Source organism: Nematolebias whitei, chromosome 14 (genome assembly GCF_014905685.2).
Source record: "Nematolebias whitei isolate Nwh7 chromosome 14, NemWhi1, whole genome shotgun sequence".
Classification (NCBI taxonomy): domain Eukaryota; kingdom Metazoa; phylum Chordata; class Actinopteri; order Cyprinodontiformes; family Rivulidae; genus Nematolebias; species Nematolebias whitei.
Genome location: NC_056511.1, coordinates 30848558 through 30872441, shown reverse-complemented (window position 1 = coordinate 30872441; position 23884 = coordinate 30848558). Strand labels below are relative to the sequence as shown.

The 23884-nt window shown below is 40.9% G+C and overlaps 1 protein-coding gene across 1 annotated transcript; it reads right to left on the bottom strand.

Moving 5' to 3' along the window:
* Positions 1-545: 545 nt before the first annotated feature.
* Positions 546-23824, bottom strand: akap10 (A kinase (PRKA) anchor protein 10). Its single transcript, XM_037687452.1, has 15 exons — positions 23612-23824; positions 21318-21365; positions 18522-18707; positions 13819-14301; positions 10921-11019; positions 9849-9933; positions 9622-9745; positions 9295-9431; positions 7515-7659; positions 3210-3377; positions 2921-3030; positions 2614-2696; positions 1533-1585; positions 1303-1395; positions 546-1222 (listed from the first exon to the last, which is right to left on the bottom strand). Exons 1-15 carry the CDS (start codon positions 23631-23633, stop codon positions 1217-1219), a joined length of 1842 nt encoding a protein of 613 aa, XP_037543380.1. The 5' UTR covers positions 23634-23824; the 3' UTR covers positions 546-1216.
* Between the last annotated feature and the right edge of the window lie 60 nt (positions 23825-23884).

The following is a 23884-nucleotide window of genomic DNA, read 5'->3' as shown; positions in this document are numbered from 1 at the left end:
CTGCTACAGACAGCACTAAATGAGAAATGTAACTGTAGACCACCTACACAGATAAATTATCTGAAATTAAATGAAAATAAAACTAAAGAGACAAAACTTTTTGTAATAACAGCTTTTAAATCAAACACATTTTAAATATATTATAGATCAAGAGCACGTACATGTCAGAAAACATTATAGGTACATGGTACCAAAAGTTTTTTGTTTTCTTTCTGGTTTCCACATTTAGGTAAGGCTCAACAGAAATTTAAAAAAGTAATCAATTGAGCATACTTTACAGTTTAGCAGTTCATTCATCACTGAGCTTTGTTTCAGTAATGCATTTTTAAAAACTAAGACCACCATTAAAACAAAAGACAAAACATTAATATATGGGATAAACCAGAATATCTATATATATATATATATATATATATATATTTATTTATATATGTGTAGAGCCTTTAGGGCATGGAGTTTGGAGTTTTCCAACACAGCTGGAGAACTTTCATTAGGGAGTATTTATTCTATGCTCTGCAAAGGTGCTTTGATGTGAACGAAGGAGGACAAGGAATCAAACCTGCTGTTCTTCTGTTTCACGGTCATATTGCAAGATGTTCTACAGTACACAAACAGCCGACGTGGGACACCAAACTTCAGTGAGGAGATGACGAAACCATTTCACATGGGCTGTGCCAGTGGTCTCTAAAAAAGTGTATACTCCGTCAGTACGCTCCAAGTGACTGACCATCATAACAGAACATGTAAAATCAAAAAACAGTTATAAAAGGTGTGGAGAAGTGGACCATGAGGGTGTGAGCTTCACTCTTCAGTTTTTGTCGCACCCTCCATGGGTCCAAATAAGACAGATAAAGCAGCGATTATCCTCACATGCCGCTACTTTGTTTTTGAGTCAGCTTTAATCTGGAAATACAAAAACTGTTCCCTTCCATGGAAAAGTTTTCCTTCACTCAGATTTAGCCACCTACGTTTGCATCTTTATAGTGTTATGGAGTTGGACTGACCGATGATGTACTTCATTTTTTGTGTTAATCCATGCCTGAACAATCGCTCACCCAAACTCACACACATACACACAAGCACACAAGAACTGGGGAGGTGATAAAATGCTTTGTTCCTTCTAGGAGTAATGCATTTCGTTGCAGTGTGAAGCCCGTCTACAGTCCATCACCGGCTGGTCTGCAAGGAGTGAGTGACTTCTGGTTCCTTAGTGGGGTCATAACTGCAGGCAGAATTAAAAAACAGACAGGTAAGAGATGATTTGTTATCATCCCACGCAGAGGACACAGAGTGTCGTTTCACCTTGGTGGATTTGCCGGGGCTGTCGTGGTTTGACTGGTGGACAACGTCATTGACGATCATTTTGGCGATTTGCCACGCCATCTCCTCCTGAGCCTTGATTGTAGAAATTACAGAAAAAAATAACATTTTGCTTTTTTTTGCTTTTTTTTTACAAACGGACCAGCAAATTAAAATGAATGTGAAAACATGCAACAACGATTTTTTTTTGTTTCACAAACTTTCATCCTGACCTCGTTTGAGTTGCCCTGGACCCATTTCTTCATTGCTTGAGAAAACATGGAACCTGGAAGATAACCCACATGTTTGTTCCAAACTTGAACCAAAATCTATAAACTTTACACTGGCCAGCTCCGTTTATAAAGTTAGATTAGCTCATTCTTTCATGTTAAGTCTTAGAAGACTTGAATTTCATTTAATTAGTGTTTTAACTTTAAACCCACATTTAGGCATCCACATACGTGCATGCAGGACTGATAAGAACTTTATTTACTTCTTTATTGTTTATTTATTGGAAATACTCCCCCCCCCCCCTTTATTCCTCCAATTAAAAATAAACTCAAATCCATATTGATATTTCCTGCCTGTGTTCAGGGATGATGTGTCAGGATGTTTCTACTGTGAAGTATGTCTGGGCTGTAGTGCTTCAAAGAGGGCTGATTTTTAATGCTTCTAGCATTTTATTTTTTTATTTATTTTTGCAAATGTTGTCTACATTGTGCAATGCACTGCAACCAAAAGCTAGCGCACACCATTATTGATCGAGCTGCACATTTTAATATTTAAAATTGCATGTTTAATTTTAACGCAGCACAAGCAGACGCAAGCGTTTGAGCAGAAAAGTGATAAGGGTGCTTCACTGTGTTGCACTGGAACCCTTAAAAAAAAAATTTTTATCTTGACACATTTTGACTAAATTTGTGGATTAGAATGGACAAAAAGTGACAGTGATGATTTAATTTATATAATTTGACAGTTTTTATTTTGCACTCTAGTTTGTGCATGTCACTGTGTTTTGTTCAGGACCATTCATCCTCTTGATGGTCTCAATTAAAAAAAAAGATAAAATGTCTCCAAACTAAACAATTTTTATCAAAAACGCATCAATTAACTGTCTGTCCAAAACTACACTTCAAGTTTATCCCTGCTATTTTATTTTTTTTTAAAAAAACCACTAAATCTGTCTGTAACCACTGTGTTTAAAGAAGAAGAAAAAAATCTTAAAAAGCATTTTTAAATATTTCAGATGCCTGTGAGCTGCAACTGCTGATAAAAAGCAGATAGGAAGCAGAAGAAAGTGTGTTTGTCCTCTACCTTTGGATTTCTTCACATCCGGTTCTGGCTCAGCCTCTCTGATGAACTGTCCCAACTCATTTACCTTCCCAAAAGTCATTTTGCTGTGAAGGGAAAAGGAAAATAAACAGTGAAGACAGCCGGCAGACTAAAAAGGACTAAACTAACCTTCAGGCTGTACAACCTTCTGATAAATGCAACTGTAAGAAGGGAAAAATATTAAAACCTTACAGCACCACTTTAAAGATGCATTTTACAAGTGGACTTGCATAAATCCACTTTATTCTGTAATCTCCTGTGACTGCAGAGTTGAAACACCAAAACTCACCCAGCATACGGCCGCTGGTACAAAGTCTCAGGGTCCAAACTAGAAACATCCACAGTGATCACCTCGTCAAAGTTCTTCAGAATCTTGATGGCTGCTTTTTTGGCACCTTGCTGCAGTAAAGACAGAACAGTGCAGCAGAAATCCACATGACTTTATTTCCCCTAATGAATCCCGCTAAAAGAGAGGACTGATCACGACCTCCTTATTATTCATGTAATCTGGCAGGACAGGTCTAAATGTCAGCAGACAGAGAGCATCCCCTCGGGGGATCGAGACATCTGGAGCTCACCTGATTCTGAGAGCCCTCGCTGGCATTTGAACCCGATCGGTCGTTGTCCGCGGGCCCGCCATGACCTTGAGAATTGACATTCACAAACTCATCTGCCCGCACTGAATTGATGAGGTCACTCAGATATTTGTAGTAAAGGTTGCTAGACAGGAAGCCAGGCAGGTACACCTGAACAAATACAGAACAGGATGAACACTGGTGGAACATGATGGACTTCTGTGCACGAATTGTAAAGTTTCTTTCTGACCTTTCTGTACTCATAGGTTTTCAGCTTTTATTTGATTAAGGCAGTTGCTTGTCAGTGGCTTATATTGTACAATCTGTTAGTGAACAACATACAAAAACCTATAGGAAAATCTGATCTTCTGAGGACTATAAAGACTTGTTCAAAATTGTTACAAATGTCTAAATGTCTTAAAGAGGAATGATACTTAAAGTAAGAATTTGTAAAATAATTTTAAACACTTCAGATACTACTCCAAACTCTAACACTCATAAACTTCAAGTCTCTATGTTAACCACACATGTTCTTTAGTACTTGACAGCACTCCTTATAAATCAGGCAGACAAAACTTTAACTTTACTTTAAAGTTGAAATCAGGCCTAAAGCCAACATTCTTCTTCTTCTCCCAGCTGTTCCCTCTTCAGTGTCTCCATAGTGAGTCATCCTCCTCCATCTCTGTCCTCTTCATCCTCTGTCCTCACTCCAACTACCTCCATGTCCTCTCTAACTGCATCCATATATCTCCTCTTTGTCGTTTTCCTGGCAGCTGCATTTCTAACATCCTTCTACCAATATACCCACTGTCCCTCCTCTGGACATGTCCAAACCATCTCAGTCTGGTCTCTAACTTTATCTCCCAGTTGTTCAATCTGTGCTGTACCTCTGATGATCTCATTCCTAATCTTATCCATCCTTGTCACTCCTAATGAGAACCTCAAGATTTTCATTTGTCACTTTCAGTTCTTCCTGTCTTTTTGTCCATGTCTCTGTCTCCAGATCATGCAACACAGCTGGTCTCACCACTGTCTTATAAACTTTTCCTTTGACCTTTGCTGACACCCTTTTGTCACAAATCACTCCTGAAACTTTTTTCCATTAACTTTATCCTGCCTGGACTCTATTCTTCACCTCTTTACCACGCTCCCCATTTTCCTGGACTGTGGACCCCAAGTACTTGAAGTCCTGCACCTTTGTGGCCTCTGCTACTTGTAGCCTCACTGTTCCACCGGCCTCCCTCTCATTCACACACGTACTCTGTCGGACCACGGCTGACTTTCATTCCTCTTCTTTCAAGTGCATACCTCAACCTCTCCTAGTTCCCTTCCACCTGTTCCCTGTTCTCACCACAGATCACATATGAGAAAATGGAGAAAATAGAGTCCCAGTTGAAGTGCTTCCTGGAAGGTCACACCATCTTAGAGCTATTCCAATCTGGCTTTAAACCTCTCCACAGCACTGAAACTGCCCTGCTGAAGGTCTTTAACGACATCTTCAGATCCACAGATACTGGTGATTCTGTGCTGCTTGTCCTGTTGGACCTCACGGCTGCCTTTCACACCATCGACCTCATTGCTAGGTTAGAGCAGTGGGTGGGCGTCCCAGGGTCAGCCCTCAATTGGTTCAGATCCTACCTCACTGACAGATCCTTTTGTGTCTCCATCAAGGATTTTAGTTCCGCAGAGGCAGAGCTTAAATGGGGGGTTCCACAGGGGTCCATCCTGGGTCCCCTCCTATTCTCTTTAGACCTGCTGCCGCTTGGTGCTATTTTCCGGAAACACAACATGCCCTTCCACTTCTATGCCGACAAGTGTCAAATTTACTTCCCCCTAAGACACAATGGTACATGCTCGATTCAACCGCTGCTCGACTGCCTGGCTGACATCAGGGACTAGATGGCTTTAAACTTCTTAAGTTTCAATGAAAAGAAGTCTGAAGTCATGTTGTTCCCTCCCAACGACACAATCACAAACTACTGCATCGACCTCTCCGCTCTAACCCTGTCGGAAAAACAAAGAGTCACTAATCTGGGCGTGATAATGGACCCTTCCCTGAAACTTAACAATCATGTAAACATGATTGTTAAATCATGCTTCTTCCAACTGAGGTGGCTGTCTAAACTGAAGCCCATATTGTCCAAAAATAACCTGGAGACAGTAATACATGCATTCATTACATCTAGGCTTGATTACTGCAATTCACTCCTGTTTGGTATCAGTCAGACCTCCATTGCACGACTACAACTGGTCCAGAATGCAGCAGCCCGATTTTTAACCAGTACAGGCAAAAGAGAGCACATTACACCAGTTTTGGCCTCACTGCACTGGTTACCGGTTCACTTTCGAATCCAGTTCAAAATACTCATGTATGTCTACAAATCACTGAACAGTGTCCGCCCCCCCCATCCCTCCGATCTGCTACCACCGTATGTCCCACCACGCTCCCTGAGGTCAGCGGACCAGTTGCTCCTCACAGTTCCAGGAACTTGTCTTAAGCGCAGAGGTGACAGGGCCTTCTCTGTAGCAGGACCAAGACTCTGGAACGAGTTACCTCTGCTTGTCAGACAGGCCCCCTCCCTCTCGGTTTTCAAGTCCCGTTTAAAAACTCACTACTATTCAGTAGCTTTCAACACCAGATGATCTGTGTTTTGATCCTGTATGCTCCACACTGGTTAGTCGTCATTATTTGCATCGTTTTTATGTCTATATTCTGATTTACCTCATTTTGTATATTGCTTTGTGTGTTACCTGTTGTTTTGTCTGTACAGCACTTTGGTTGGCTTGTCACTGTTTTAAGTGCTCTATAAATAAAGTGGTATGGTATGGTACATAAGGCAGCACGGTGGCACAACTGGTAGAGCTGCTGCCTCTCAGCGAGCAGGTCCTTGATTCAAACCCCAGTCCAGGGGCCTTTCTGGGTGGAGTTTGCATGTTCTCTCCGTGCATGCGTGGGTTTTCTCCGGGTACTCCGGTTTCCTCCCACAGACCAAAAACATGCATGTTAGGCTGATTGGTAACTCTAAATTGTCCCTAGGTGTGAGTGAGAGACTGAATGTTGTTTGTCTCGTTTGTCTCTATGTGGCCCTGTGATGGACTTGCGACCCTTCCAGGGTGTACCCCGCCCCTCGCACAGTGATTGCTGGACATGGGCACCGGCAACCCCCGTGACCCAAAATGGAATAAGTGGGTAAAGATAATGGATGGATGGATGGATGGTATGGTACATAATCTGCAAACATCATAGTCCACGGGGATTCCCATCTGACCTCATCTGTTAGTCGGTCCATCAAAAGAGCAAACAAGAAGGGGCTCAGAGCCGATCCTTGATGCACTCCCACCTCCACCTTGAAGCTGTCATTCCTATAGCACATCTCACCATTGTCCTGCTGTCCTCATACATGTCCTGTACCAGTCTAACATACTTCTCTACCACTCCAGATTTCCTCATGCAATACCACACCTCCTCCCTCGGCATCCTGTCATCTGCTTTTTCTAAATCCACCAAGACACAATGGAGTTCTTTCTGACCCTCTCTGTACTTCTCCATCATCATCCTCAAAGCAAAGATGGCATCTGTGGTGCTCTTTCTCCACATGAAACCATACTGCTGCTCACAGTCACAGGGCCCTTGTTGAGTCACAGTTGAGCCAAAAACCTCACTGCCATCTCTTCTAGACATTTCCAAACCTCCACTTGTATGTCATCAGGTTGCCTAACAAACAATCACTGTGTGGAAACTACAACGTATTGAAACAAATCCTCAACCTTAAGAGACAAAGACTTCTGATCAACATCTTTTTATGGCTGCAGTGTTTCATGCAGAAGAAGAAAAGTTTTAAAAAAGCCTTCACTTCCCATTTTGATGAGAAAAATCTGAGCTCAGCTAGAACTGGTCAACGAGTTTTGTGCGCACTCTGACAGAATGGCTGCATACCCCCTCACATCAAAATCTCATTGTTGTCCTTAGAGGAACACACAAGTGTTCACAAGTGTTTCAACCAATTATGTTGAGGCCATATTGTGTTCATCCACGAAATGTCATAGCACACTATTCCCTATCAATCTGCATGAGCTGTTGTATTTTTTAGTAATTTTTTTTAATGGTTTTCCAAAGCTACAGTGACGTAAAGAATCAAAAATCAAGGCAGAAACAGAAAGAAAAAAAAAATTATTGTGCTCTGACACCTCTACTAAAGTTGTCACGTTTCTACACTGTAGGCGTTTTATGTGTTAAGTTATTCCCGAGTCTGCATTTGGGCATAAAGCTACTGTGATTGTTAGGATCTGATTTTCAGAGAATCTGACCTTTTCCATGGTTGTCCATGCCTGTCTGAGTGGAGTGGTGAAACATGTGGGGAGAGGCCCACCTTCCCGGCAAATATTGGACTCGATCTCCATCCGCACAGAGTCACCAAAGCCCAGAGGGTTTGTGGCCTGGAGTGAGAAATACCTGGACAAACAGAGGAATGAACAACTGAATTCAAAATTAAACACTAAAATTTGATCAAATACTTAAAATTAAACAGAAATTGGACAAAACCTATATTCAAATAAATGGTTGGAACATTTCAATCTTGCCGCTAAATATTGTCAGTAAAGCTGGGCGATATTTTTTTGCAATATAAGTTGAGAGTGGAGTTCATTTACTTTCAGCTAAACAAGGTTTTTTTTTATTCATGACTTTATTTGAATTATACAATTACAGAAAACATTGAAGAGTATCATGAACTGTTCATCTACCGTACTTTTCGCTGTATAAGTCGGACCTTTTTGCATAAATTAGCATGCCCTGCGACTTATACAGTGAAGCGACTTATTTATGTTTTTTCCCATATTTATAACTCAATTTTTGGCTGAGATCTGACAATTTCATTCATTCTGACATGGGAAATATTGAACACTACCATTTTCGGCTGCTAGAGGGCAGTCAAGTAATATGGCAATCCAAGTGTCTCATTAATAGGTAAAAGTCCAATCCAGTCTAATCCAACTTTATTTATAAAGCACTTGAAAAAAAAAAAAAAACATACAGGACCAAAGTGCTGAACAGACAAATTAAAAGTGGCTATTAATGAGAGACTTGGCTTGCCATACCAAGCCACCTTCATCTCGTTCCAGAACTCCTGGAGCAAACGTCAAATCAGCTTCATTTCGCCGCGCCGCCCAGGTGAAATGCAGCTGATTGACCATTAAAGTGCATTTATTAAGGAAAAGTTCAACTGAGACACACCTTTACCATAAAGTCGACCAAACAATTGTTTTTAAGTGTCAATCTTGTTAAATTCTTGTTAAAGTCTTCCCGTGAACGCTCCCGCGGCCTCCATTTGGCAGCCAATCGATTTTTGGCACAACACCAGTCACTGTTTCCAGGTTGTCAGCAGTGATGTGTAACAACCGCAACACGTCAGTGGTGACGTATAATATGATAAACAGTAAACTGACTGTACTTATCTAGCGCCTTTCTATCTTATCAAGACACTCAAAGCACTTTACACTGCAATCTGTGTCCTCATTTACCCATTCATACAGCACTCTACTAGATCTATACAAAGCTATCTGAACAAATCATTCTAAAGAGACTAATCAGAGCTTTATCACATTCATACACTGATGGGACACACATCGGAGGCAACGAGGGGTTCAGTGTCTTGCCCAGGGACACTTTGCCAAGTGACTGCTGGTGGATTCAAACCCCCAACTGTTGCACTGGAGGACGACTGCTCTAACCACTCAGCCACAGCTGCCATAATAGATGCGACTTATACAGCGAAGCGATGTATTTATGTTTTTTCCCACTTTATTAGACATATTTGGACGGATGCGACTTATAAGTCGGTGCGACGTGTATGGTGGTAAGTACAGTAGGCAGTGTAAATAATGTAGAAGCTTTAAAATAGACAAAACACCTACTTGATTGGCAAATCAACAACAAATACACTGTACAAAGGAACCTGGCCTTTCTATTGGACTCTTTAGACTGTAATTTTCCAGTAAAAAAAGTTTAAAAAAAAAGTAAAAGTTCTGCGTGCTTTGAAAATATATTTCGGTGGTTTTGAGCACATTAAACAGGGGAGAAAGGACCTACTTGTCATAAAGAATCATTGCATCGTTTTGAGCCTCCTGGCCATCATACTGGCCCTTTTTAGCTGCTAGCTGGTTCTGGAAGTTATCTGCTGCCAACCAGAACTGCAGTACATTCATCGCTTCTTCCTTTTCCATGTACTGCAGAGGAGAAGACACAGAAAACTGTTAAATAAAGACCCCTTGTTTGTTTTGTGTGCATTTTGATTTTTTTTTTTTTTTTTTTTTTTTTTTGCTGTATCCTGATGTTTGGGCTTTTAAGGACAAGAAGTCAACAGGAGGCACATACTGTGTGTTTAAAAAAAAAAACATGACATTTGGGCCCACTCACCTCAGAGAAGTAGAAGAGAGCTGACTCACAGAACAAGATGTCAGCCAGGAACACGGAGCCACTCGTCAACACTTCAATCTGGTATTTACAGAAATGATGGCTCCGCAGGAATTCACTAAAGTGCCTGAAAATCGAAGCGCATGTGGGAGGTGCACACAGCCGTTAGCAAAGATGTCGAGGTGGTAAAACAGTAATGGGAACCTCGCAGTGCAAAAGATGAAACTCACTGTTCCTCCAATATGGCGAAGACGAGCGACTGTGCAATGACAAAGCAGTTCGGGTCCACCATGCCATCTTCACCACATATTTTAGCTACACAGAAAACACATGGAAACCTTTGAACGAAGAGCTGTAATTTAAGACTGACAGTTTTATGACTTCAACCAGATTATAAGTTATTACACTGAAGATTACAGCAACAAAGATTAGTACAGTAGTCCCTCGTTTATCACGGGGGTTTCCGATTAGTCCACCTGTGATAAGTGAAAAACTGTGACATAGGAATATATATATATATATATATATATATATATATACATATATGTGTGTATATATATACATATATATACACACATACATATATATATCAGTGTGTCCCCTAGATAACTTTCCATGGCGGAGCGCTCTTCTCGTCCATGATTTTTGTCCGGGGAGTGGGGAGACAGACGGATACACGACCTAAGCTGCGCAGCGCGCTGTTTAAACCAACAGGTTTTTTTTGTTTGTTTTTTTGTTTGAGGGGGTTGACACAGAGACAGCCGCACGCTGTTTGCACCGACAGTTTTACAGTTTTAGAGCCGGATGTGGGAGAGGAGAAAGACGGGGCGCTCGGTTCTGTTGAAGGGGCGGGGTGCCCCGCTTGTATAATGGTAGAGGAACCACTGAGATATATATACACACACACAAAAAGGCATTTTAAACCCTTCCAACACTTGCAATATTCTAAACAATGTTTATAATGTCTAAATGCTCTAAAAGAGCACAGAATGTCATGATCTCTGCTCTCTCGGCCACTTCTCCGTTGCAGAGCAGAGATCGACAAGCTGAAGCGTCTCCCTGCACATGTGGGCTGCACACAGGTGCAGCAGGTGCTAAATAATCTAAATAATTTAAAATTATTTACTTTAAATAAAAAATCCAAGCCGATCGTGCAGCTTATCCATCAATCAGCCAAAATTGTGTCATGTCCGTACTTTTAAAAACCGCAAAAGAGCGAGTCCGCGAAAGTTGAACCGCGAAGTAGCGAGGGGACTACTCTACTTATGTGCATCGTGGTCAGACTCATCCTCTACGTCTTACCAATTATGTCGTTTCTGATCTGTTCTGTGATGGGGATGGGCCTCGCAGCATCTGGGGAGATGTACTTGGTGAAGATGTTAACCGCATCCCTTTCTATATCTGCAAAGACACAAAATAAATCAATGCTCATCATCATGTGTGAAACAAAAGGTTAATATGGTTGTTCAACAGGCGTGAGTCATTTTATGTGACTAATAGTTTCTAGTAATGACGAAGGAATTAGCTAAGGGAAAAGCTTTTCTCACCATCTTAAAAAAAAATTACTTCAATTATATATAAGCCATTCCCTCTGGATGCAGGTACACCTCTGACACAGATTGAAAAAAGGTAACGGTACTTTCAAATTGTTAAACTCTCAAACAATAAACACGAAGATCCCTCACCAATCGCACGGGGTTATGTTCCAGAGACCCCCACAGTAGGTGAAAATCCACAGAGTAGCAGTGTTATATTTATTTTATTATATAGGTTTAAGGCTTTATAAACTCTTCAACTCCTACAAATCTTTTACACTCTCTTATAAACACCTCATATGGCCTTAAACACTTTGGCGATGATGACGATGAGATGAATGTACAGTGCTGCACAGCATGCACAGAACACATGATATAAAAAACGGATTTAAAAAACCTGTGATACAGTGAAGCCGCAAGAAGTGAACCACGATATAGGAAGGGACGACTGTACTACTAGTTATCCTTTCCAACTGCAGCTACAGAGGCTCCAAGTATCTTCACTTAGTCACTAAACGCAAAGCTGTCTTTGAACATTATTAAAGTATATTAATGTCAGTTTAAAACCTTAATATCACGATGTGATTGCTGCTACTGCCCAAAATTCCAACGTACAACTGAATTCTTCCACGAAACCTAAAAGTCATTTTGATCTTTTTTACTTTTCTAATAATCTAATCTTATGAAACACCCGTGGCTTGATGTATAAACTGTGCAAATGTAAATAGAATCAAAACCAAATGAAATGTCAAAGCTGCTCCCCGTTATGTTCACCATGGTAACCATTCACCTGTGTCTCTCACTCCCTGATAGCACTCCTACTAAGATAAGCAGAAAGAAACGAGAGTGGAAATTAAACCTAACAGCCACCAAGTTCAGATCAGTACACTCTGAACTCTGGGAGATTTGAGAGAAAACCATAAATCCTAATTAGTGAGATATGGTCTGGGTGAAAGAAAACTCAAATCCTTACGTTTTATGAATAAACTACATAATAAGTGGGAAACTTGTGGCTTGTTTGTAAAACGTGAGAAAGTTTAGAAGCTCAAAGGCTGTAGTGTCACACTGTCATACTGTTCAACATTATGTGAAAAAATTTTCAAACATGAAACAGACTGCAATTACGTAATAACAGCAAAAAATACCAGTTCAGTCATGTGATGTGTCAGGGGAGTTTAGGTAAAGGTTATGGATGTTTATTAGTAACTAATGTTAAACTAATGTGTGTGAGTTAGAGAGTTGCTTGTGTGCCTGCAGGAGCACGGAGCCTGTGCCTGATAAACTCCAAGGCCTCTGTAAGCTGGAAAGCAGAAGTTGTGTTGACCTCGACTATGTCTTTTTCATTTGTTCAATCTTTATTTACACAGGCTAGCCTCATTGAGCCATGGGGACTCATTTGCGAGAGGGACATGTTCCAGACAGAACATATAAAGTACAAATAACAAAACAGTAGACAATTATTACAATAAAATACAGTAAAAAAAAATGCAGTTAAAATAAGTGTACAAAACAATAAATCAGGGTGCCATAAAACAGAGTGAAATACTAAAAACAAGAACATATCTGTATATGTAGTATATGTAGCCTGATAAGCATTATAAAAATGAACTTCTTTATACTGTCCGTGGGCAGACCTCGTGACCGGAGCTTCAGTGTAACATCGGTGTAAGCCTGTTTTGACCCCGCCCCCTTGCAAGTAAACACTGGGTTGAAAAGTCTCGTATCCTCAGTGTGGCTTATTTGAATAATGAGATGATGAAAGGATAATTAATTTATCCAACATGATGTTTAACAGTTTGTGGCCCATTTATTTTATTAATGTTGTTTCTAATGGTAAGCATATCTTAGCTATAGCGCTACACAGCCAGCTGGGTTATCTCACCTGTGTTTGTCAAAATGTTTCAGTTTTTGCAAATATGGTCTAAGTCTGTGTTTTTCAAAGTGGGGGCCACCAGGGGGTGCTAAGGGGGCCCCAGAAGGCTGGAGAGAATTTTTTTTTAACTTTTTTAAAAAAAGCAAGCAAAAAAAAATCATATCTATATATATAGTAATAATAACAATAAAAATTGCCCACTAGGACAATCTGTACCTGTCATTTCCAGATAAACACTCATGAAAGAGAGGTTAGATTTGTTTTGTTTTGTTTTTCTAGGCAACAATTTGTAGAAAATTAGATTTTTTCAATGGGAATATTATACAGTGTTTACAACATGTTAGTTAATAACATTTTTATGCTCAGCAGCTGTAATAATTAATAGAATAAAACATTCTAAAAGTTTATGTTTCTTTACATATTTTGTAGCATTGTTTGTGGGTTTGCGAGGGGGGCCTTGGCCAGAAGATAATGCTGTTTGGGGGGCCATGGCATGGAAAAGTTTGGGAACACCTGGTCTAAGTCATACAACTTACTGCTGCCAAAAGTCAGAGCACACTATTCCCATTAAAGCCCTCATTTTGATGTTTTTTTTTTTCCCATACAGGTGTTTTAAAGCTACAGAAAGAGTACCAGTAGTGAATCAAAAATTATAAAAGAAATAGAAGATCTAGCTGAACGAAGATGCTTCAGTATGTATGCATTGGCATCTTTAGTTATGTATTGCACTATGTAAACTTTTCTAAACAATTACAAGAATATGAATAACAAGAGTGTTTAAAGCAGACTCACTTTTCATGAGTTGGTCAGAGAGTTCTCTTAGAGTCCTGTTTGGCTGGCCCTTGGAAGGAGTCCCTGTCCTGGAAGGTGTTTTCTTGCTGGGGGTCTCAGAGCGGGATGAGTTGGGTCTCAGGTCTGACTCTGAGCTGGATGAGTCCCGACGGTCCGGCAGCGCAGATGAACCTACGCTGTTATTGCTCCGAGCGAGGTCGTTGGGGACATTTTGAATGAGCTCTGTGCCGTGCGGTGAGACGGAGACTGGCTCGGCCAGTGAGCTGTGCTTGACGGAGTTGAGGCTTTGCGCTCGGACTCGTGACCAGCTGGTAGAGCGGAAACTCTCAGCCTCCAGCCAGAAGCGAACCAGGTGGTCAGCGCCCCGATGTTCCATGAAATGCATGTAGTGAGGCATCGCTAAATTGTCTTGAAGAACCTGGTCTACTGTCTTAGACAGCCGAGAGCGAGTCTCCTGGGGCTGGTAGTTCACACTGGAGTGACCTAAAACAGACAAAACAGAAAATAATTAATTAATGAACATAGAACAGTAAAACACTACTGGTCTCATAGAATCAAGATTTACTGTACTCCCTTGCTACTTTGAGGCTCGACTTTTGCTGGCTCGCTCTTTCACGATTATTCAAAGATCATACAGAACAAATATATATATATATATATATATATTTTTTTTTTTTTTATAAAAAAAATAGATAAATAAAAAATTGTACACGACACACAATTGTCAACTTTAATATTACTCATGTGACTAGGACGGTACTGGATACAATAAAAAGTTAAAGAAAAAATACTTTGGATAGGCTCTGCCATTTTGTAGTTTTTTCTCAATAAGCCTACACTGTATCACCAGACAAAAGAACTACATTACCCAGAAGCCAACAGTGCTTCTGATCACTGCATTCTGAGGAAATGGAGGGAAAGTTTTGATCCAAACTGAACCTGAATAAAGGGTTCGGTCCTGATTCATAGTGGCTTTGGCGCTCAGTGGCTGCAGAGAATCGTACGGAACCAACTGGGAATTGGACCAGGACTAATTCCAGCCTCACCGGTCAATCTGAGTACCCATGAAGCCTCTCGAAAGGGGAGACATTGCTTGGAGGTCTGGTGTCTTCTCCGGAGCTCACCTGTACTTTTTTCATCTGGATCCGTCTGGATTATTTTGTACAGGCTCTCCGAAAGTTCCAGCTCTCTCTGAAAGAGTCTTGATGCTCAACGGCTGCAGAAAGATGATCAGAACTGGACCGGAACCGGGCCCAGGCTGATGAGTCCCCATATAAATGTTGCAGTAACTACTGTACAGTACATATTAGTATGTTGTTAAAATGATGTAGGTTTAAGAGTTTAGAACATTGCAAGAGTGTGGGAAGGGTTTATAAAGCCTTAAAATATAAATAAATATTAAATAAATATAGCATTCCTACTTTGAGGTTTTTCACCTATAGCAGGGGTGAGGATGGAACATAACCCCAGCGATAATTGAGGGACTACAGTATACTGTACTGAGACGCATACGACGAAGTGAACAGTTCTGTAAAAATACGTACATTCTTATTTACACCCTCCGACTTTCAAAGAAGCAGACGTGTAGATAAAAGAGGATTTCCTGTGCTCAGCTTTGTGATGTAGACTGAGGACTTACTCCGGGTTGAAAGCTATTCTGAGCAGAACTTAAACTCCTGGATTTTTATTTTGAAGTCTTATGGATTTTCATCTCTCTGTGAAACAAGAAGTGGACTGAAGCTATGCAATTTCACAGATGATTTAACACAGACAAACTTCTCTCAGCAGTGTGTCAGAAACATCTGCGTCCTGTCATTCTTACGGGTGTATGGAGAAGTCGGCAGGGGCAGTTTCTGAAGCTTGCTTTCAGAGTCCAATCACACCCGGCTCTGTAATACAGCGGTGTTTGAACAATGAGGGGGAAAAAAAATACAGTCTCTGTACGGATGGCAGCTTATTTCACTTTGCACCATTTCAAACATAGAGACTCAATGACATTATCTAAAACTGGGAACAGAGAAGATGATACACCATTAAGAGTCACGCTACGTGGGTTACGTTGTGATTCTTCTCATTAACTTTTTTTTTAATCACATCGAATCTTCTTCAAATTGACAATGAAAGCTGTGGAAACTCACAAAAACTAGTGAAGCATCTCTGTCCGAATAATCAAGAAGCGTTATGGTTTAAACAAGCATCAGTATAACCTTACCAGTGACTAAACGCAAACGACCATGTGCAACAGTGGACCTCAATCCTGGTCCTCAAGTGCCTCCTTCCTGCAGGTTTAAGATGTTTCTCTGCTTCAATACAGCTCAAGAGAGCCACCTGCATCATGAAAGACCCCACTCACCCAGCACACACACGTTTTGCCCTGCTCCCCTCAGGCAGGAGGTTGAGGAGCATTAAGTGTAGAACCACTAGACTGAGGAACAGCTTCTACCCTGAGGCTGTTAGACTCATGAATCTCTAATCAGGATAATCAGCGTGAAAAATCACATCATGTTGCTGCTGATCTGTTTCATGTTGCTGCTGATCTGTTTCATGTTGCTGCTGATTTGTTTCATTTTGCTGCTGATCCGTTTCATGGTGCTGCTGATCCGTTTCATGTTGCTGTGTTCATGCGTGCTCATCTGCTCACAGACTCATGTTCATGATGCTGTTCGGTGTATTGTTTAGGTACTTAGTGCTTAGTGTATTTTTAGTAAACATTTTTCTTAGTTCATATCTTGGATCTTGGATTGAGGACCATTGATCTACAAGATAAAAAACAACAACCTGTTAAAACTGAATCTCTTTAAACTATACATTTTCTTTTTTTAATTTAAAGCTACACTGAATAATAATAGAAGCCCTGAGAGTTGCAATTGTTGTTGACTGGTCTGCAGCACAGGTTCATCCACCTTGATCTGATTCCACCGTGCCACTCGCTGGCCAACGAGCTCATTCAGGTTCTGTCTACCTTCAAAAAGTTTGCTATCTCAGACACAGATGACGACATCCAGCAGCCTAAATATAAAGCAATTCTGAACAGGAAATGAGAAGTTTTGTTGCAATATGAATGCTGCAGGCCAAGTTCAACCAGACAGCTTTCAGAATGAGTGGGTTTACTTTAACAGTGACGCACAACCGCCACACAGGACTATAGAGGAATGCAGAAAGTTGCACCAATCACTGGGATGTTTGTGTGGTTTCAATGATGCAAACGTTACACTGAGACACACAAACTGCAACATAACAAACAGTAACTGGGAAGTTACAATTAGAGTATTTTAGCAATGATGCTGCTTCAAGAAGTCAACTTTTACATGAAATAAAGGGATTTAAAGTTCAATCTGTTAGTTTTGCTATCAATTGTCAAACTCTGTGAATAAGTTTAAATTACAGGTTGCATATCAGTTCCCCTGAAATGTTTCCAGTTGATAACATGAGTCTTTACAATGCAAACAAAGTGACTGGTTTGGTAGGAATAAAAAGTGTTTTATCTGATCTACCAAAGTTAAGTCAGCTCCTCTGGATGGATTCTTCTTGTTGAAACGTTTGCAACAAACTCAGTTTTATAAGCAGCACCTTCTCGTAGTGGATCAACCAGTTTGATGGTGACAACCAGAACTAGCTGTTCACATATAAGGACCATCAGCCTAACGATCAATCGTTAGTGTCCTGACAGATACTTGTTATCCACAGAGAGCTAAGTGATACAATAACAGCATTGTAAGAGAGTGACAGTTGAACATGGAGGCCTCTGCCTGTTTAACAATGAGCGGGTTCTCTTTACAAAGATGGCTTCCTTACATACTCCATCTGAAGCGGCAAAATCAGCTCTCATTGACGAAGTTGCATGATGAAAATGATGTTATTTTGTTCTCAGAGTAGCTTCGCCTGACCTTTGAGGGTGAAGTCTTGTGTAGGCCTTAACCTACACAAGACTCAGGCCAAACTTTTTCTCACAGGTGTATGCGCCAAGTGTCGTGTGATTGGTTAGAAGTTTAGAAGTGTGTTTGTCAATGCAGAAATGCACTGAGACATGCAGCTGACTCTTCAAACACGAAATAAGGCAAATGTTCAAAATCTCCTGGATGGAGAATGCACAGACATCGTTTATGGAGGGGTCTGTCTGATGAAAAGTGTGGCGCTCTCTGCATGATAGATTTGAGACCAACGATGGATGCAGAGAAGGAGTGGCGATTATGGTGGGAAGAAACCCATGCAGTGATGTATATTACGGTGGGAGGGGTTTCCCCAGTTCAATTTAATTCAATTCGGTTTATTTATATAGTGCCAAGTCACAACAGAAGTCTCAGGGCACTGAACAGAAACATCCATATTATTCAAAAGTAAGTTAATAACATTATTTATCTGAGGAGCAGACTTCTTTGAGTCTAACTCCATCGCAGAACTCTCATCTTGAGCAAGCATGAAGGTGACAGTGGAAAGGAAAAACTCCCTCATGAGGAAGAAACCTTTAGCAGAACCAGGCAGGTGGTCATCTGCTTCGACCGGCCGGGTTTGGTAGAAACAGGAAGGAGGAACAGATACACAGTGGCAGGAGCATACAATTCCCATTAGCTCTGTCTCGTAGACTATGAAAGGTGCGTGTGAAAACAAACGTCCTGCAACCACACGACTGCGAGTCGACTGTTCGGCTTCTGATGGAGTATGCTGGGCCTTTAAGTATAAACAAATAAATACCGGCTCCGTACCAAGGTCTCCAAAGTGCGCAGCCTCCATGTGGCTCGGCTGTTTCTTGAGGATGGCGGTGCGGCCTCGGGCGAACGAGTCCATGTTGGCAGATATGGCATTGATGGCCACATGGCTCGGCCCGGCAGCTTCCTGGATAGCATTGTGGTTCCTCAGTGCTAGTGATGGAGAATGAGTGTTGACCGGAGCTGTGAGAAGACAACGGATGAGCACAAAAAGTGAAATTTGGGGATTTACAAAAAGAAAAATGCACATTGAGATAATCAGAGTAGCATGAGAATGTGTGTGACTTGAATGAAAAGATCTTTTTAGGGAGTGTTTTAGTAAAGAGCTCATAATGTGTCGAGGCCTTGAACTGTAATTGGAGAGCACAGACTGTGTTTGACTGAGCTTCACTGTGTTTTCTTAACAGTAAGATGTTGTAGTTTTAGTCCTTATGACAACAACACCAGTGACTGAATATAATCAAAGCTTACTAAAGTCAACCTAAGCAGTGGCTTGAATCATATCTGTGAAATGTTTGAACAAGTTAAAGACAAGACTCTTCAAACTGCACAGAATCCACGAGTCACTAGCTTTGTTTTAAATTAACTCTAGCTCCACTATACTCACCATCATCCTCCCTCTAGTTTATGCTTCTGCAGTTGTAGTAAAAGTTATGTCTGAACTCTAAGGTTTTCCATACTATTCTAGTAAATACAATTGTGACTAGGATTAAATAGACTTCAAGCTATTGTTTAACAAATGCAGAAACTGCATGTAAACATTTTCAACTGTCATGGTTTATTACTTTTGATACCTCTTGGAAATATTCAGTAACATCAGATAGCTGTCTTCATATGACCTTTCAGGTGAGGGAATTATGTCACAATCTTCTTTAACACATCCTTTTACTTCCTTGTAGAGCTGTCATTTCTAACATAAAACCGGAGCCCGACCCGGCTTGACCCGGATTAGGGTCAGGCCGGGCCATAATAATATGCGGGTCAGGCCGGTGTCGGGCTTTTGATTGCGTCAACAGACTTACGCAGCTGACAATCCAATTATATGGCAACATGGTTTGCCATACAATCACCAGCCACACGTGGCTGTTTGACTGAAAGCTGACTGGCCTTGAAAGAGGTAAAAATTTCAGTAAAGCTTCAGACGGACTACTGACAGGCAGCGATCCATCAAAGCCCAAATGCACATTCATTCAGCCGCTGCACTTAGCGGACGCGCGCGGCCGATGACCCAAACAGATGAGAACACAAAATATCCAACATGTCAGAGCTGGGTTCGTGTATGCATAATGCAGAATGCAGCCAGAAGCAGGGATTTAATGCACTTTGACGGCCATGAAAGGACAAACACCCCTTCAGCTCCCATCCATCTTCTGCCCCCTTAGCCACACGCGTCCTCTGACCGTTATTAACTATATAAGCAGTCAAAGCTTAATTAAAAATGTTGGGGGGGTTCGGGTTCAAGCCTGTATTTACTGTTAATTCGTCGGGTCGGGTTCAGAAATTATGGCTACGGGCTGGGGCCTGGTTTTTTGGGCCTGAATCCAACTCTACTTCCTTGATGTTTTCAGACATTTATAGTTAGCTCTGTGAAAGTACCATCACATGATTTCAACAGTTCTGGGCCAGAACACATCGATTATTTTCTTTCTCCGCCATTCTGTTGTAGATTTGCTGCTGTGTTTTGGATCATCGCCCTGTTTTATGAAGCTTTGGTCGAAGCTTCAGCTGTTGAACAGATGGCTTCATATTTGACTCCAAAATTATTTGAAACAGAGGAGTTCAAGCTCGACTCAATAACTGCAAGTAACCCAAAGTCTTGTAGGTGCAAAACAAAGCCCAAATCATCAGCCCTCCACTGCTGTGCTCAACAGTTAGAATGAAGTGTTTGTACTAATATGCTGTGTTTTAGTGTGCATTATACCAAAATATATTGTCATCACATAGTCAACTTTAAAAGGCTTATATAAACTGCATGCTGGGAGTGCCACAGCACATGAAAATTGAAGAGTGAGAAAATGTGAGTTTATTGCAATAGATTTTAATTACAATATCCAACAACAACATCCTATTCCCACATTTGTCTTATACCGTGCAGCTCTGCAGTGATTGGTGTTGAATGTCCAGAATCAGATGCAGTTCTTTGTATTACAGCTGAACATCTCCACAGTGAACTTTGGTCAAAAGACAAGTAGTAGTAGTAGTTTTTACTGCTTCTGCTTTTAAGCCTATTTTTTTTTTAATTATTTAAATATGTTATAACACAGTGCATGACAGTTTGAGCTTATTAAGTTGAGGTTATAATTAGGAGCGCACTGATAAATCGGCTCCGATTTCCTTAATTTTGGATCAGTCGATACATGAGAAAACGATTTTTTTAGTTTTAACAATTGTCTGAACTTCATTTATATTTCAGAGCACAACCTCATGGCCAGTTAAAACAAGCTTGTATTGTTTATAGGATATTGTTCAAGGGTATGCTTTTCAACAAAATAATATTGGAAAACTGAAGGTGCATTGTGACCTTATAACACCTGACAGTGTCGTTTATAAAACAAAATTGGTATCGGCCAAAATCGAAATCGGCAGGTCAGACTTTTTAGAAATCGGTGATCGGCCAGAAAACTGCAATCAGTGCACTCCTAGTTATAATAACCTCAATTTAATGAAGACCCACACAGTACTGGTTATTTCATTGAGTTGTAAAATCTTCCAAATCAAAGTGTCACAAATCAAAAAAAGTTCAGCACCACTAAGATTCCTTTTATAGACTTACAGAAGTAAAGATTAACTCACCTTTACTGACTTTAGCATCTGTTACTTTCTCAGGTTCCTTGCTTTTGGCTGTCGAGAGAAAGATAAAAGCAGGGGTGTAAGTAGAGGAGAAAACATTTTGGATCACAATACAGGGTGAGACCCGAGGGCAAAAAGGTATGTGGGATGTTGGAGAATACGGTTGGTATGGCAGCACAAAAAAATACAGGAAAACAATATCCAGTTACACTATGGCATACAGTAGCTGATACACCAGATGCTCCACTGACAAAATATTCACTGTAAACTTTCTTCCTGGCTGCCGGTGTCAAATGAGAAGTTAAATGTGGAAGTTGTGCCCTGATGTGTTAAAACCATCTATATCTTCCTCACTGCACAACAAGCAGCACAGACTTTACAAAAGATGTCAGCTTTAAGCCCTTCCCAGTACTGGTGGCCTTGGATGTATCTGCTCTGTTTTGTCTTCAGCTTAGAGCATATGAATGGAGCCAACTTCAACATGTATTTAAAACAAATACGCACTGGTAAAGTTTACAGAGTGAGCTGGAGTATGTGGTTTGGTGCCAAACTATTTAAAAAACCTATAAATATCTGCCACTATACTGGAGTTTTTTTTAATTGTCTGTCACATAAGAATAAAACATGCACCCTGCAGAGGAATGAGTGCAGAACTAGAGACAACTACTCGTTGAAGTGACTCGCTTTTTTACATTTCTATCATCAAACTGGGCTGTAAGATTGTGCCCAATATCAAATTCAAGCACTGATGTTAGAGAATGGGGTTAAGAGGCCAGGTAAAATGGTACTGACTGAAGATGCTCTGTCTCTGAGGCACTTGGGTGAAAACGTGTCTGTCTCGTGTCAAAAGCAAAACATTTGAACTCTGGCAACCTTTACATCACAAAAGTTAAATCTGTTAAAAGTTTAAAGTCAAATTTTCAGTTCAGAGAACATTAAATACTCATTGGAGTAAGAAAACTACAGTTAGAAGTATTCAAAGGTATTTCTGTATTTTAATTTATATTATTTATTGGTTTATTCAAGGGTAGCACGGTGGCTCAGCTGTTGCCTCTCAGCGAGAAGGTTCCCGGTTCAAATTCCAGCCAGAGACCATTCTGTGTGGAGTTGGCATGCTCTCTCCGTGCATGCATGAATTTCCTCCAGGTACTCCGGTTTCCTTCCACAGACCAAAAACATGCACGTTAGGCTGATTGGTAACTCTAAACTGTCCCTAGACCTGTCCAGGGTGTCCCCTGCTTCTCACACGGTGACTGCTGGTCATGGGCACCAGTGACCCCCGTGACCCAAAAAGAAAGATAATGGATGGATGGATTGATTACTCCGTAAAAGTTTGCATGCCCACTTAAATTTTCATGCATGCAGAGGCACTCGCTTCCCGTTAGTCTTTATGGTGATCCCAATGAATGTGGTTTGTTTCACATTTCCCTTTTTTGAAGACCAGCTGTGTCAGCTACTTTGTCCAAAATGACAAATGAGGAAATATGTTATTTAGGAAGAGAAGTTGCTGAAATACACAAGTTCATTTACTGGTTTCCTGATCATTAAATTACGTAATCACAACCCTTTATGCTGAGGAAATTATATATAACAGAAACAACTAAAACTAAATGTAATCTCATAAAGCTTGCCTGCAACAATAAGTGTTATTGTGTTTTATTCAAATTATTTCAGAGCGTGTCTACCGTAATGTCTGTAATAGAAGCAACGCTTGAAATCACAGCCTGCAGAGACCTAACAGGATGTTATTTGTCTTATTGCTAAGAAACCAGTCTTCCTCCATCACTTTCTATTTATTAACACAGCCTCTGCTGCTGATAGAAAGAATACTGTAACCACACATATTATCTTTAAACAAAACTATCTCAGCGTGTTCTGCTATCAAATCTACTCTGTCTGTGAAATTGTCTCGATAAAGTTAGCAAGCTAGTACGTTTCAAAAATCAAGCTAACAGCGGTTGTTTAATGCTGTGTGGACAGTGTTTTATATTCACGTAAACACACTGGTGGTATATAACAAGCTGACTGCTGAAAGCTCACTGAAGCAAATTCAACACCACCCTGATTTAGCACCACCCTGCTAACACCGGTAGAAACAGGGAGGATGTGACGGGAGGCCACCGCTAAGCTAACCGAGTTACTGCAGCGAGCAACGGCAGCGGCGGGACGAGTCAACACCGCCGAGGTTTTGACTCGTTTAAACCCTCAACTCAGTCGTAGTTATGTCATCTTATGGAGAGCCTTTCTGTCCTCAGCGGGATCTTCACTGCAGCCCGCAGTGGGAGCTTCTTCCTCACCTTTCCTTTTAAAAAACGACATGACGAGTTTCACACTCCGGGTGTCTCCTCGGTTGACTATCACCGTCTCTCGGACTCACGGCTCCCTTCATTCACATGCATCTGGGTTGTTCGCTCTTCAGCTGGAAATAGCTTATTTCTGCAGCTCCCGAACGGTGCTGTCAAATCCAAATTTTCTCCAGATCCAACCTCAGCTCGGTAGCCATGTTGTCAATAAACGGCTTACTTCCGGGCTGCTGCGGCAAGTAGCATTGTGGGAAATTATGTAGTTCC